The 16,521-nt window shown below is 38.1% G+C and overlaps 1 protein-coding gene across 4 annotated transcripts in view; it reads right to left on the minus strand.

The window, feature by feature from the left end:
• LOC117335576 (myosin light chain kinase, smooth muscle-like) overlaps positions 1 to 16,057 on the minus strand; it is a 38,406-nt gene extending 22,349 nt beyond the window's left edge. Inside the window, exons 1-2 of one of the 4 annotated variants that reach the window (XR_004534454.1) lie at positions 15,502 to 15,798; positions 3,550 to 3,623 (exon numbers count right to left, since the gene is read on the minus strand). Coding sequence is in view for 3 of the 4 variants with exons in the window: in XM_033895658.1 (XP_033751549.1) it covers positions 3,550 to 3,623; positions 15,502 to 15,545 (118 nt within the window). In the remaining variant the exon portion in view is untranslated. Of the gene's footprint in view, positions 1 to 3,549; positions 3,624 to 15,501; positions 15,800 to 15,859 lie in introns of those variants that run through there. The other 3 variants (XM_033895660.1, XM_033895658.1, XM_033895659.1) reach the window with 3 other exon arrangements.
• Positions 16,058 to 16,521: the final 464 nt, after the last annotated feature.

Here is a 16,521-nt window from a genome sequence, read left to right on the forward strand (position 1 = left end):
TCGGCAGATATAACATCGTTATCCCACAGTGGTGTTTGCTCTCATAATTATCATTGCTGCACGCGAAAGTGTTCGCATTAGAGGCGTATCAACACACACGGGGACACGACCTACTGTGTAATCATCTCGTGCGCAGCCCGCGAGGGGCACGCGACCCGAGGCACTACATCTCATTGTTATTTAAGTAGCCAAGTAGAAGGCACTTCTGTGTAATGGATTGGCCTCAACTGTACATATGTACCACGCGTGCTATGCTCTGATTCCATGATATAACACATATACATGTATACCTATGGTAGATGTATGCACACATACATAATAATGATAAAGTAAGTCTAGGTTGTTCTGGTGCACCCGAGCGTTTGTAATGAAGGTAAAACCCTATTGCATACGGTTCCGAACGAAATTATTGACTTTGAAAACTAGCATGCAAGCGATGTAAGCAAAAACCATGATCAGATTTCAGATAATGCAAGTAAAGTAAAAACATAAGCTTAAAATATTTCTATGAAATTAAAAATGGCTTTGAACAAGTCTCTGGCAGGTATCTATTATGTTACGATAGTATACAAACAAATCATGCTAAATGGAACTGACGTCACAATGACTTATATCCAATAATAATACGAAACAAATTTTCTTGGTTTTCCGTATTTTTAACGTATACAACTTTGTATGCATATATACATTTAGCACTAAGCGGTGAGGTTGATGGAAGATAAATCCAATCCAATCTTTTTCGTTTTCAGTTTTTAGTCTAAACGCGTCTCTGCATGACTTAATGATAGAAAACTGACAAACATAATTAGTTTTCATGAAACAAGATATTCTGCGGCTGTTCGCAAATCTGCAAAAGCAGAAAAAAATGTATATACACATTACACAGATGTCGATACATATTTTGCACAAACAATTTTTTTCTTATATTTTTTAAAAGTTAAAAAACTCACACCGTAAGCTTGTTTTGGTTCGTGTCGCGAACATATGGTTATATATACAAGTCATGGTCGTGCACAAATCGGCCTTGACCTCGCGGTAATGCACGAGCAATGTTTGCGGCCAGTTATCTCTCATTAGATCGTGTGGTTTGGCGCTGATCAGCACGTGGTCGAAATTAATGAAAGCAAGGTTTCAATTAAATGAGGTCGCAGCTGCCAAAAATGTAGCGACGAACCGTAACAGGGCGTAAAAGGCTAACAAACAAAGCGTTGTATTCATAAGCATGTACAAGTACGAATTCCGCTTGATTCCAGCCATGTAAATATTGTTCTCGTTTCGAGAAATCTTCGAACGTTTACGGTCACGTGACTTGTCAAGGTCAATGCACGCGTGTATTGACATTAATTAGTTTGGCTGGAATATCTGCCAAGGATTCTCAGGGATTTGGACCTCACAGACTATCGTGTCTTTCAGGCGGCATCTGTGTTTTCAAAATGGTTACGTAGATACTTATCGAAAATATTTTCTTTGTTTGAATGTAACATATGTTTTGACTTGGATAATACAGCGGTGTATTGTGAGGTATTTTTCGGTGCAATATGCAACTACGTCTTTACTTTTTTGCTTTTCTCTCTCTCTCTCTCTCTCTCTCTCTCTCTCTCTCTCTCTCTCTCTCTCTCTCTCTCTCTCTCTCTTTTATGATATTGTTTTAGTGCTTACTTTAACGGAAGTTAAATAAACCTACAGCAGATATTTGTGTTCGCGTTCTCTGAAATTCGCGGCTAGCTATTTTTTCGCGATTCTCCCTTTCGGAACTAGCTTGTTGATAATTAATCTTCTTACGTGTAATATTTTTAAATTTCATTTATTTGCTTTTAAAATCATTTAGACATGAGTGCGAAACAGCAAAATTATGGCGAGCTATTTTCATGGCGGAAATATACAAAAACAAACTTTCAATAGGTATATTTTATCACGGTAGACTAGAAAATGTCAAGATATCCAAATTTCATCACAATATTTCAAAATGTAAAACTGTTTTCAAGCGATGTGTGTTGCACTAGCGCTGGCGTTTCATTCCTATCAAGTTTTTGGCTTGTTTTTTCATTGTTCCTGCTATCTTGCAACAGCAAGGTCATTCGGAGAGGGTGTTAGCAGATACTAGGGGTCAACCAGGGGTCAATCGAAGTGGCAGACGACTGAAATATCATAGCCTGGTTACACCTTATCATCAAGCAGCGGAGCCTAGCGGGCATATTGTTGCATAATTTTTGTTGTTTGCAGGCTTTCGGACGTTACACCCACTATAATGAGTAAGTAAATTTTCTCAGAGGAACCGAAGTTGCAAAATGTAATAATTGACCTTCACGAACACATGCACGTCCATTATCTGACCATTGAACCTTCTGCATGCAATTTGTTTGTTGTAGTCTGCACGTGATGGCAGAAAGATAATAAACAAGGGTCCAGCTTTCGTACATATCGCCATCTGGGTAGGTAATTACGGACTGTGTAATGACCCAAGGGAATGGCCGTTCGTGACAGAACCATAGGGAAACCTGCGCGTGCTTTACACGTTCGTACAACTCTCATAGCGAGGCCATGATTGACGACCTATTAATATAACGCCTCGACTTGGTGTTGGACGCCGGGGGACTACCCTGCCAAGAATGTTAATAGCTACACCTCAGCATATACTGGGAGATGGAACATGCTCTTCTTGCTAAATTGCCACCCATCCAAACCCGAAAAGTCGTTAAGCTTTAAATAAACATGAAACACCTTTCTTTGAGCTTGTTGTTTTATTTGCTCATAATCAGGCATAAAAATTATATTACTTACGAAACTTTTTATATGTTCCGAGTTCTTAATATATAAGGTGCATTTTAAAATGAAATTAAACGTTTAAATATGTTTGTATCTATTTTGAAATAAGGCTGTCTCGTTTTTGTAATTCATATAAACGACTAACGTCGCGTGGGTTAAGACCAAGTTAATTGTTTAACACGAATGCTGGACAAATCCGAAAGTAAAAATACCCCAACCATTGAACAATTTAGTTTTTGTTATTTTGTGTACGCCAATTTTTCTGCGCCTATCACAAAGATCAAAGCATGTGCCACACAAGAATAGGCCAAAGAGGAAAAAAAATAAACAACAAAGTTCTAAATACAACCCCGAGTCGTGTTTGATCAGATATAAACTGTATAACTAGGCTGATGAAATTTAAAACCAATGTTTTTTTTATAGTAACTTTAACACTACAATGACTTATTTGAAAAAGGATTGTGATTGGCTGACCGATGGTCGAATGGGCGAACGTGAGTCAAGGACGTTTCATAAAATTGATATTTGAGCATTTAGACATTCTCTACGCGGAACGGGTTACTGGTAGAGAGCTGAAATGTCTCGTTAACAACATTTTTTTTTTTTTTTTTCACAGATGAGGAAGATTTAGCTAAAGTTTTTTTGGTTTTTTTTTTGAAAAGTCTATAAGGTTTTTTAATTAGCTTTAGTATAGTTAAAAGATGATCACGTGGTGGGTTTTTGAGGGGTGGGGGTAGGAATGGGGAGTGGGGGGGGGGGGGGGGGTTAATTACACGTACTTACCTCCAGTTGGCTCACTCTCATCAACATGCACTTTGGTGTACTTTTGCATCTTTGTTGAGTCAATGACCATACACCTGAAAATCATCAATTAAATAGTTTAGTTAAACTAGGTCGAACACGAGTCTTGTCACGTTCTCGAATCGAGAATAGTGGTAGTGACAACGGAACCATCAGTTCTATTACCAAACACTTAGCATATCAATCTTAATATCGCACTTTTCTCAGTGAGCAGATTCTTTTGAACACACAATTTACCAATGAAAGTCCACAAACTTCATATTGGGAGCTATTAACGCCCTTGATTATCGAATCAGTTATGACGTCATAATATCGAACGTTGTGAAAGCACGTATGTTACTATCTAGGAATGGAAAATTTGGAAGTTCCCGATCATCACAATAAGTAATGTAGAAACTCATCAAAATGGTCACAGGTTAAGTGAAAGCCTGAAAAGTCGTAATTTGTGTTTTCCAGTTTCAAAACTCAGATTGATAAGATTGTGCATCGTGGTGCTTAACTTTTTACAACAAATTTATGAATTGTGGTACTTAACATAATGAATTAAGTTTTTGGCTCGCGGTTCTTCTTTTTATAAGAACAAATTTGTGAATCGTGTTGTTACATTTATAAAATATGTTTGCGATATGGTGCCTTCAAACTGAAGTCTGAACATTAAAGAACTGGTCACTTACGTTTGACGAACGTTTGAAGATGGAATTACGCGCTATTTTCAGCGCAACAAAATAAATATGGCGTGGTTTCCATTTTATCCACAGTAATTTTTCAGGCGCCACACAAATATTATTCTTTTGATGTGCGCTATAAACAACTATCTGTTTTCAAATCAACCTGTATGATTCTTTAATTAATAATTATATTTAGTTCATATCAACGTGAGTGTCAGATGATATTAGTCTGTGCAGTTTCCTATTCTTTAATTCAAAGCCTTTTGACCAATAAAATTTTGTCATAAAAAAATAAAAACTATTCAATTTAAAAACTTCTATCTCAATATCAAGAAAATAAAAATCATGCGTAAGACATCTGGCAAAATATGTCGAGTCACGACGAGTATTCTATATAAATGATAAATTTCAAGAAAATTTACATGATTTTTTTCGAGTTGATAGTCTGTATACCAGTATACCATTATATTGATATTAAAACGAAACAAATATGTAATTATTTTTACAATTTTAAACAGCAATCCAGTTTCGCTGCAACTAAGTACGAACTAATTTAACTGATAAAGTTTCGTTAAAATCACCCCTAAATTCATTTTGCATGATTTTGAATCATATTTGAAAAGTAACTGGCAATTAATCTAAATTACTGTTTACACCGGAAGTCGAAAGCATTCGGACCATATCCGTTGTGGTCCTCATCTTTGGCATTTTAAAGATAGAAATATAAACAAGATTATTTCGGAAAAAAAATATGTATATACATATCAAATTGGCACAACTATGGCGTATTAAACTACTCGTGTCTGAGAACAGATATCGTCTTAGACACTGTGTGTAAAGCCAATATCTGTGATAAAATATTAGACGCCGGTCAAATATTTCAAGATTATCTCATGACGATGAAGTTTGCGAAATGAACATGTCTGATAAGAGGAAAACACAAAAAGTCGATAAGCATCAAAAACCAGTGTGTGTCTAAGCATTTCAGGAATCCTAGCGATCACGTGATCTTACCGGAAGTACATGACATACCTGCATTCCTTTCCGCAGATTTAAAAATAGTACAGAGGAACTTTTAAAAGGAATTAAAATTCGCGAATTTAACCTCTGTCACAAGTACTGTACGTTTGGAAAGCAGAAATGTTATAAATAAATCTCCATTTGATATAAACTACGTTTAAAACTGAGCAGACACGCGGATGTCTAGAGTTTCGTGCCAAATGCATTTCGTAGTTATAGGTACACTTCGATACATTGGTATTTGTCTAGATACGTTGGCATTATAAAGAGGTCTGGTATCATAATGACTAAGAAAAAGAAACCGGGAAATATTTTGGAAATAAATAAATGAGGTGGTCATTAAGTAAGGTGGACATCTAAAAAGAGGTTTTACCGAATACAGATAGCCAATTTTTTTCAGTAAACATAGTTATAACGAATCCCAAGGGATCGTTGTACCGAAAGTTTGTATCACGTATTTCATTGTCATTTTCTAAAAAAAATTGAATGTATTTTTATGGTTTAAAGTAAAAAAAAAAGTGTCATCTTAATAATTTTAGGTTCAATAAAAAGATATATTCAAGGTAATCCCCATAGTATAACCTACATTACAAAATCACAGGAAATCCACTTTTTTGCCTGTATTAGCCAATCAAAATCGACGTTACAAACGGTGACGTACTATTTACGTAATGGGCCGATAACCTACTTTTTAAAACCAAAGAAAATGTTTGTTACAAACAAGATTAAATTAAGCAGTAAAACACAAAACAATTACATGCAAGTTGTAGGATTAATTTTTACGGTGTTTTGTTTTTTTACAAAATACACAAAATAATGTAACAATGTTGTCCTAAGTCATCCGTATCGATTCCAGCACACTGGCTTTGAAGAGACGTTTATCGGAGGAAGGTATATATATAATAAGTGTCGTATGGTCATAATAATGGACCACCGAGTGTATAGCTTATGTATGTACATGTAGTAATTGTAACGTTGGTTTTTATGACACTTTGTTATATAGGTGTGAAAAGTTCAAGGAGAATGTTCATAATTAAGGAACTGATTGCATTCGTTATATACGCGATAGCTCTGTGGGTTAGAGCGCCGGCCATGTAGCCTCGATGTGAAGATCCGAGGTGTTTGGTTCGACGCTCCCATCCGGTGTAGATTTGTGCGAGGACGCGTGAATATAGACGTTATCACAGATTAATGCGCGCTAAAATATAGTTCCTTTGAAACAGAAAAGAAACGCGTGTTTTCCGACACCCACACATACATATATATGACACAAATGTATTCCATACAATTAATTGCATTGCTTTGGTGTAATGCGCTTCAGCTTATTAAAAAATACACACACGTGTAGGAATATAAAGCGAGTCAAAAGTATGGCTGTTCATTTATACAGTTCCCTATTCATGAAGACATACAGGAAATTATATCGCAATATTAACAAAATCTCACATTTCTCCCAGTAACACACAAGACAGCTCTATACGTTCTGATAAAATACGAAATTGACAAATTATCAGATATATGTCGCCAAATAAATTGAATGAATGTTGAAATGTGCATTGCAGCGGAAGTAGCGGTTTTTGATGTGTGCAATATAATCTTACATCTAGATTTTACCTTATCAGAGGTAACAATCATTTTAAGGATCTTTTAAACTTATTTTGATAATTCGTTTTCTCATTAACTGGAATCAAAACAAAAAAATTAAAACTCAGTAATTTCGGATCGTTTCCCTCGAGCTTTCTTATATCATACGGCTATTTTCGGATGTTAATTTCCGGCAACAGTAGGCAAATGTCAATCATTTGTAATTCCGGACATGTTTTCCGGAATACATGTTTTATTATTGACATGGTACTAACTGAACATATGGTTTCAATTATCGTTTGCGTAATTTCTTCAAATACTTTGGACACTCCATGGCTTTAAAAAAAAAACACTAATTTATAGCTGTTCAAGTGTTCATTTCAACTCGGTAAGTTCGTCTTCTGCATGTAATCATCCTATATTTAGAAATGTGGCGGAAGTGCTGTTATCTATATAAATATATAAGTGCAAATCGGCGTATTGATTGACACTTTGATTACATTCCGGAAACGAACTTTTAAACGCCTCCTTTCTTTTGACTTGTGCTATATTTAATTAAACTGTTATCCATCCTTGATGCAAATAAAGTGCCATGATTGGTCCTTAAACTTTATGAGTGGGTAACTTCATGCAGCTTCGGAAATGATAAACACTGCATCAATATCAAATTATTTAAATCGTGGCTGTAAACACAGTTGTGTATTTTTGCGCACTATTTTCAGCATACATCATTTCGGACAAATTCCTACGCGGCACTAATCGTTGTTTATTTCATTTATAAAAAAAAAGTTATGAATAGGGAGCTGTTCATCACAAATTATTCACGAGCCATTCAGTCGATGGTAATTATCTGTTAATATTTTTGCACCACTCTACATGGTTTTGGTTTGTTTTTGTTTAACGTCCTATTAACAGTCAGTGTCATTTAAGGACGTGCCAGGTTTTTGAGGTGGAGGAAAGCCGGAGTACCCGGAGAAAAACCACCGGCCTACGGTCAGTACCTGGCAACTGCCCCACGTAGGTTTCGAACTCGCAACCCAGAGGTGGAGGGCTAGTGTTAAAGTGTCAGGACACCTTAACCACTCGGCCACCGCGGCCCCACCACTCCACATGGCTGATCAACACAAGTATATATATATGAATACACGATGAGGCGGTCGAGTTTATGAACTGCGGTGAAGCCACGATTATAGTCACAAAAATAAACTCATCCATATTTCTTTATCGGAAAGATATGAAAATAAGCTGACTTGAGAAACAATGATTAATAGCCTGGTTGTCACTACCCTAACTCTCACTTTGAGGACGTGTCATGCCTGATCCCGTCACAGATTTACATTGCTGGTATCGTAGATGAAGAAGAGGTTTGCTCTTCCGGAACACCTGTTTTAATTTTCTTTGATCTGTTGTCACCGTACAAACCACATTTTGTCCATATATTGCCACTTTTTTTTATCAATTTTTAGTTAGAACTGCTATTTAGTTTAAATGCCAATTCTCTGTTTGTTTTTCTCAACGATTTTGAATATCTATCTACGCAAAATTATCAGAAACAAACCTACATGTTCCTCCACAGAGATGTATGTATATTTTGTTTTCGTAACAAGTAAATTTATCTGAGGTTATCGCTTTAAACTATGCCAGCGTATCTTTAAACATGTCAGACATAGAATTTTCAGCAAAAAAATTAAATATTATCACAATTTCTGTGCTTGTACCATATCACTGTTCGTGAACTTTACACCTCTGACAGGGGATTTTACAAGCGATGAGCATAGTACTAGCGGTAGATAATGACAGTTATAGGTATATGTATACACACACCTATATATATATAAATCAAAATATATCTTATCGGTTTCTTAAAATTATTACTATGGGATTTTCTATATATAACCTGTGAAATCCTTAAATAGATATGTTTTTGACGCGCGTATCGTAGGTATATTTCCGTTCTGTATACAGGACGAAATATTTGTGGTTTCTAGCAGTTCGCTAGGACTGGTACCTCCCACGTGCGAGTGTTGGCATGCTGCATTCATGAATTGTGTGCCCCGAGGACTTTGAAGATTTTCCCATTTTAGAAAAAGGGATAGGTTTGAAACACTTTAGAAGAGATCGCGCCATGTCTAGGCCATAACCACAATCTCGTAATTTCAAAAAACCCGACAAATCTAAAAATAACATAGCCTTTGTAACTTAACCAAATATTCGAGGTCTTAAGTGGGACCTATCCTCTTTACTGAATGGATCTCCATTGGTATATAACCAGTACGAGCGGAACGTCAATTAGCGCGTGCTAAACCGGAAGTTACACATGTGCGTACAAAATGTAAACAACTCTTGTCTGTTAATGTATATTTAGATTTTGATCAACATCATCCACATTAAAATAATTTCAGTTCTAGATAAAAAGAAAACAGTACTATGGAATTTTTGATCGAATTGCATTTATTACAATCCCTAACAATAAAAACAAAATGTTTATCTTATATAGCTTTTTGATATATAGATATTTGTACACGTCACTTCCGGTTTAGCACGTGCTAATGTTCGGTATTGGTTATTTTTGGTATAAATCATTTTCGCGAGAAGTCATATATGTTTTTATACTTACATCACTTGCACATAACACAACGCATAACTGTACATTGTCTGTCTAAAATAGGTCAAATATTTTTATAGCAGTTTAACAGTACCTACATATAACTAATTCTATTACTCAAGATGAAAATGCCTTTTTGATAAGCATTACATTGTCAACCCAAAATGTTACACAAACAGTTATCTTCTGCTTTCAGTGCTTAATCTAAAAAGTCTTTTTCAAAATTCAAAACAATAATACAAAGATGTCCACTACTGTTAAGGTCATCTCCGCTAATTTTTAAGACTATAAGTCTACATATGTTCGTACCTTTTCTGCAGTGTTGAACGAAACAGTTCGTGAACGCATTGCTACTCGGTATTTCCTGAAGGTGACACGCATCTGAGAAGTTCCGAATGACACGATGAGGTCAAAATTGATTATCATTTCTTCATTTCAATTACACAACTATATATATATATCTAATTCTACATGTGTTGTCCTTTTATCACAAGGACTTGGCAAATATCCTAAGTCTCGTTCCATGTAATGATGAATATAATAAATATATGGACTGTAAAATGAGAATATGTGTCAAGTCCCTGTGTCTCGTATTTAACACCTATATACACGTCATAAAGTGATAAAACCATCGGTAATTATAGACTCTGATAAGTTAAGATGATAACTTCTACTTGAAACACTTATTAAATTTACTACGCGTGTAAACTTGTAACAATGAAAGCAAACGTGCCCTTAAATCACGGGCGGACAATGTAATTTGGCCGAGCTTTGGTTTTGTGTGAAATGATCATTATTATTTCTTATTAAAATGTGTTATGTGGATTTGTAGATTAATGAAGGCCATGATTCTAGTTATTGACCTTTATATTTATTTACATTAGTTTATAATTTCATATGTAGTAACTGTAAATGACGAAATTGAGTGATGGGAGAAATTCCGGCCCTGTGGCCAGGAAATAGCCCAGGGAACCAGGCCAGTAGAACCTGGGGACTCGAAATGGCCCAGGGAACCAGGCCAGTAGAACCTGGGGACTCGAAATGGCCCAGGGAACCAGGCCAGTAGACCGGGAAGACTATTCTATCCCATCAGTTACACATTGTTAATATAAACTCGTGTAAATAAACGAAGAGGAACAAGAAGTATGGCCTTAATTCATCTACAAACTTACAAAATCATTGACAAGAAATAACAATAATTAATTTCACATTTTCTGGCGATAGGGGCATTGGAGATACAATCCTTGAACTTCAATCACACTAACGACCTGACCTACATTTATATATAAGGGTAGTAATCTGTGAACTTTTGTGAGGATCAACGTTATTCTATAATCTTTATACATAAGCTGTGTTAAAACTGGTCCTTTTACAGTTTATGTTGTTTTTTACACGATGTTTGTTTTCTTATAAAGTATATCCGCCGCCATGAATCACCTTTTGAGATGGCGCCACATTTCGCAGACGACATGTTCTAATATCAATGGTTTGTGGACACTGGTGGCACATCAGACATATAGGGACTGAACGGTGTTTTATTGCGTTTACTGTGGTATGGACGCAATGGCACTCAGACATATTCAATATATAACACGTCATGATTATATTACCGATTCCCGCGCTTATCTATCCCCTGAGCCTTTTCTCACTGCTTTACACTAATTTTAACGAAGTCAGAGTTAACTAAGCTTAAGAAGGGAGAGGTGTAAATATAAAGGTATTAAATAATTTTGGCAAAGAAATGAGCAATAAGTTCAACTCGTCTCAACTGAGCAATGAGTTATACTCACCTCATCGCCTCAACTGAGCAATGAGTTATACTCACCTCATCGCCTCAACTGAGCAATGAGTTATACTCGCCTCAAGTGAGCAATGACTTCAACTCGTCTCATCGCCTCAACTGAGAAATGAGTTATACTCACCTCATCGCCTCAACTGAGCAATGAGTTATACTCACCTCATCGCCTCAACTGAGCATTGAGTTATACTCGTCCCATCGCCTCAACTGAGCAATGAGTTATACGCGCCTCAACTGAGCAATGAGTTATACTCACCTCATCGCCTCAACTGAGCATTGAGTTATACTCGCCTCAACTGAGCAATGAGTTAAACGCGCCTCAACTGAGAAATGAGTTATACTCGTCCCATCGCCTCAACTGAGCAATGAGTTATACTCTCATCATCGCCTCAACTGAGCAATGAGTTATACTCTCATCATCGCCTCAACTGAGCAATGAGTTATACTCTCATCATCGCCTCAACTGAGCAATGAGTTATACTCTCATCATCGCCTCAACTGAGCAATGAGTTATACTCTCATCATGGCCTTAACTGAGCAATGAGTTGTACTCTCACCGTGGCCTTAACTGAGCAATGAGTTGTACTCGTCTCATCGCCTCAACTTAGCAATGAGTTATATATAATTAGATCGTGGCAAGTTGACCGCCTCAACTGAGCAAAGGAATTCTTGCAATCTCAACCGTGATCAGTGAACTCGACAGGACCAGCTACATAAACTGGACAGTGGTTTATCAAACATGCCAAGTAATTAGTAACAGTGTGTTACATTAACAGTGTAAACATGACCGAACCGGACCAACAGCGCGTGCAGCTTCGTCTCTGTATCTCATCAACAGGGCAGTTGTTCATGCACGCGTATTACATGGATGAAATGATGTGTAAAACAGATGAGCAAGCACATTAAATAATGGCATCCGGCTTTCCTTGTTTTTGTATCCCAGAAAAACCACAGGTACCCGATAACTTGGTGTATAGTCCACCGAATACCACAGGGGCCCGATACCTAGGTGTGTATTCTACCACAGGGACTCGATACCTTGGTGTGTATTCTACCACAGGGACCCGATACCTTGGTGTGTATTCTACAACAGGGACCCGATACCTTGGTGTGTATTCTACCACAGGGACCCGATAACTTGGTGTGTATTCTACCACAGGGACCCGATACCTAGGTGTGTATTCTACCACAGGGACCCGATACCTAGGTGTGTATTCTACCACAGGGACCCGATAACTTGGTGTGTATTCTACCACAGGGACCCGATACCTTGGCGTGTATTCTACCACAGAGGCCCGATACCTTGGTGTGTATTCTACCACAGGGACCCGATACCTTGTTGTGTATTCTACCACAGGGACCCGATACCTTGGTGTGGATTCTACCTCAGGGACATGATACCTAGGTGTGTATTCTACCACAGGGGCCCGATACCTTGGTGTGTATTCTACCACAGGGACCCGATACCTAGGTGTGTATTCTACCACATAAACCCGATACTAGGTGTGTATTCTACAACAGGGACCCGATACCTTGGTGTGGATTCTACCACAGGGACCCGATACCTTGGTGTGTATTCTACCACAGGGACCCGATACCTTGATGTGTATTCTACCACAGGGACCCGATACCTAGGTGTGTATTCTACCACAGGGACCCGATACATTGGTGTGTATTCTACCACAGAGACCCGATACCTTGGCGTGTATTCTACCACAGGGACCCGATACCTTGGTGTGTATTCTACCACAGGGACCCGATACCTTGTTGTGTATTCTACCACAGGGACCCGATACCTTGGTATGTATTCTACCACAGGGGCCCCGATACCTAGTTGTATATTCTAACACCGGGACTCGATACCTTGGTGTGTATTCTGCCACAGGGACCCGATACCTTGTTGTGTATTCTACCACATAAACCCGATACTAGGTGTGTATTCTACCACATAAACTCGATACCTAGGTGTGTATTCTACCACAGAGACCCGATACCTTGGTGTGTATTCTACCACAGGGGCCCGATACCTAGTTGTATATTCTACCACAGGTACCCGATACCTTGTTGTGTATTCTGCCACAGGGACCCGATACCTTGGTGTGTATTCTACCACAGGGACCCGATACCTAGGTGTGTATTCTACCACAGGGACCCGATACCTTGGTGTGTATTCTACCACAGGGACCCGATACCTTGTTGTGTATTCTACTACAGGAACCCGATACCTGGGTGTGTATTCTACCACAGGGACCCGATACCTGGGTATATGTCCTTCGTATCACCTCAGGCGCCTGATGTCTAAATTTTCGTCTTCTATAATATCACAGGGACCTGATACCTATGTGTGTTTTTTACATACTACCACAGGGGCTTGATACCTAGTTGTATGATTTATTATATCACAGGTGCCTAGTACCTAGGTGTGCACCCTACAGAATATCACGGAGACCTGCTACCTAGGTGTGTGCTCTAATATCAAAGGGGCCTGATATCTAGGTATGTGTTTTACATAATACCACAGGGGCCTGACACCAATGAATTATGGTTTATAAAGCGAGGATGGCCAGCTATCTGTGAATTCTAAATTGTGTGTGATGTTATAATGAGTCGATTACACATAGCAAAGTTACAGACAGCTGGACAAGTATATTTGGGACACATAACAGAAAACCGGACGATCAGACAACTGGCAGGCGATGTTTGGGAAATATCAGGCAAACGGACAAATGTATCATGGACATATAACAAACAAATGGACAGATATATTTTGGACACATAAGAGACAAGTGGACAGATATATTACGGACATATTACAGACAAATGGACAGATATATCATGGACACATAACAAATGGAAATATATGTTATGGACATATAACAGACAAATGGACAGATATGTTATGTACAATAATAGACAAATGGACATATATATTATGGCAAACGGACAAATGTATCATGGACATATAACAAACAAATGGACAGATATATTATGGACACATAAGAGACAAGTGGACGATATGTTATGGACATATAACAGACAAATGGACAGAAATGTTATGGACACATAACAGACAAATGGACAGATATATTATGGACACATAACAAATGGACAGATATGTTATGGACATATTACAGACAAGTGGACAGATTTATTATGGACACATAACAAATGGACAGATATGTTATGGACATACTACAGACAAGTGGACAGATATATTATGGACACATAACAAATGGACAGATATGTTATGGACATATTATAGGCAAGTGGACAGATATATTATGGACACCTAACAAATGGACGGATATGTTATGGATATATTACAGACAAATGGACAGATATATTATGGACACCTAACAAATGGACGGATATGTTATGGACATATTACAGACAAATGGACAGATATATCATGGACACCTAACAAATGGACGGATATGTTATGGACATATTACAGACAAGTGGACAGATATATTATGGACACATAACAAATGGACAGATATGTTATGGACATACTACAGACAAGTGGACAGATATATTATGGACACATAACAAATGGACAGATATGTTATGGACATATTATAGGCAAGTGGACAGATATATTATGGACACCTAACAAATGGACGGATATGTTATGGACATATTATAGGCAAGTGGACAGATATATTATGGACACCTAACAAATGGACGGATATGTCATGGACATATTACAGACAAATGGACAGTGATGTGTAGGACATATTAGGTGGAGAGATGTAAATACGTAAATAAATGAATTATAAATGGAGAGAAAACACGCAAATAAATTATTTATCAATCAACTGAGCAGTTCCGTACATTACCGGTAATGTTTATACAATATAACGGACGCCTGGACAGCGATGAGACGGAACCCCTTGATAGGGATGTGACAGATAGGATTGACAAGCTGGACTTCTCCTAGGACGATCGGACAGCGATGAGACGGAACCCCTTGTAAGGGATGTGACAGAAAGGATTGACAAGGTGGTTATTTGGCGGGATAAAGGACATCTCCTCGGACGATCGGACAGCCATAAACAAACTAGACTGGCACCGTGTCTCTAGAATATTGATAATCAATTTATGAATGAAATTGGACTTTATGATTTAGGTCTCCAGGATGTAAGATTTTACGTTTATAGCTAGGGGAGATAATTTAGTATTAGAAGTTAGCCGATGCAATTCTTTACAAAAATAAAATATTAGGGGCTGGTGACCAGTCTTTTATACCAAGTACTTACTTTAGTTTATAGTAGCAGACCTGCTCAGTGTTAAGGGGTCCCATTTCCTCCACGCCGTTAGTAATGATATCCACGATGTCATGAATAGTGCACAACCCAATTGATGGAACACTCACGGGTCCTATATCGGCCTTAAAGTTATTAAACTGTGACACATATGTTGGAGATTACTAGGGTATAGATATTCCACTGCGGTTTTTACAGGCACACCTTTGCCACCAGCTACCATATCGCCTACCAGTCCTCGACCAGACTGGAATGTGCGGGCTGAAACCTGGTCCTATCAATGCTTCGCACGCGCAAAAAGCGCGAGGGCAGAACTTTTAGTGTGTGACGTCACGCGCCATCATATACCTACCAATATACGTGTGGTGTTGAGCACCTCGGTGTTACTCGCCGCTCTTGGCCCGAGATCAGATCATGGCCGATTTGATTAGGTCATAGAACCCCTCCTCAGCATACAGTTATCAACGCTTGGTCACTCGGGGCTTGGCTTCTGGTCATTTCACCAACACACGGGCGTTAACACGTTCGTCCATTTCTAGCCTGCATACTGACTGATGTTGCACTACTCATAAACAGGCCGAGCTAAAATTACTGCTCCGAGGGAGTAGACGTTACAAAGTTTGTGTAGGAAGAGCGAGAGAAAAAAACGCCACTGTAATTCTGGGTAAATAGGGCCTCGTTTTAAACACCAAAGTGGGATACCCCGACTCGCTGGCCCGATAGTCTCCAAGCAGTAGATTAATGGAAAGCATAACACATCACGTTTGGCGCGTTTTCATAAACAATCAGTCTGTTATTTCCACCATTGTTATGCAATATTCTTAATGATAAAAATTGTCGGGAATATTTTCAATCGATTTGGCATTCTGAGATTAGACACAGTTGTTATGAGAATGTTAGTACTTTGGAAGCTTTGGAATAATACTAAGTGTCTGCACTGTTATGAAACCTATACCTTTGTTCTAGGTCCCAGAGCAAAGTGATACCTGATCAAACGGTATGTATTCGTATGGT

The sequence above is a fragment of the Pecten maximus genome, chromosome 10 (genome assembly GCF_902652985.1).
Source record: "Pecten maximus chromosome 10, xPecMax1.1, whole genome shotgun sequence".
Taxonomy (NCBI): domain Eukaryota; kingdom Metazoa; phylum Mollusca; class Bivalvia; order Pectinida; family Pectinidae; genus Pecten; species Pecten maximus.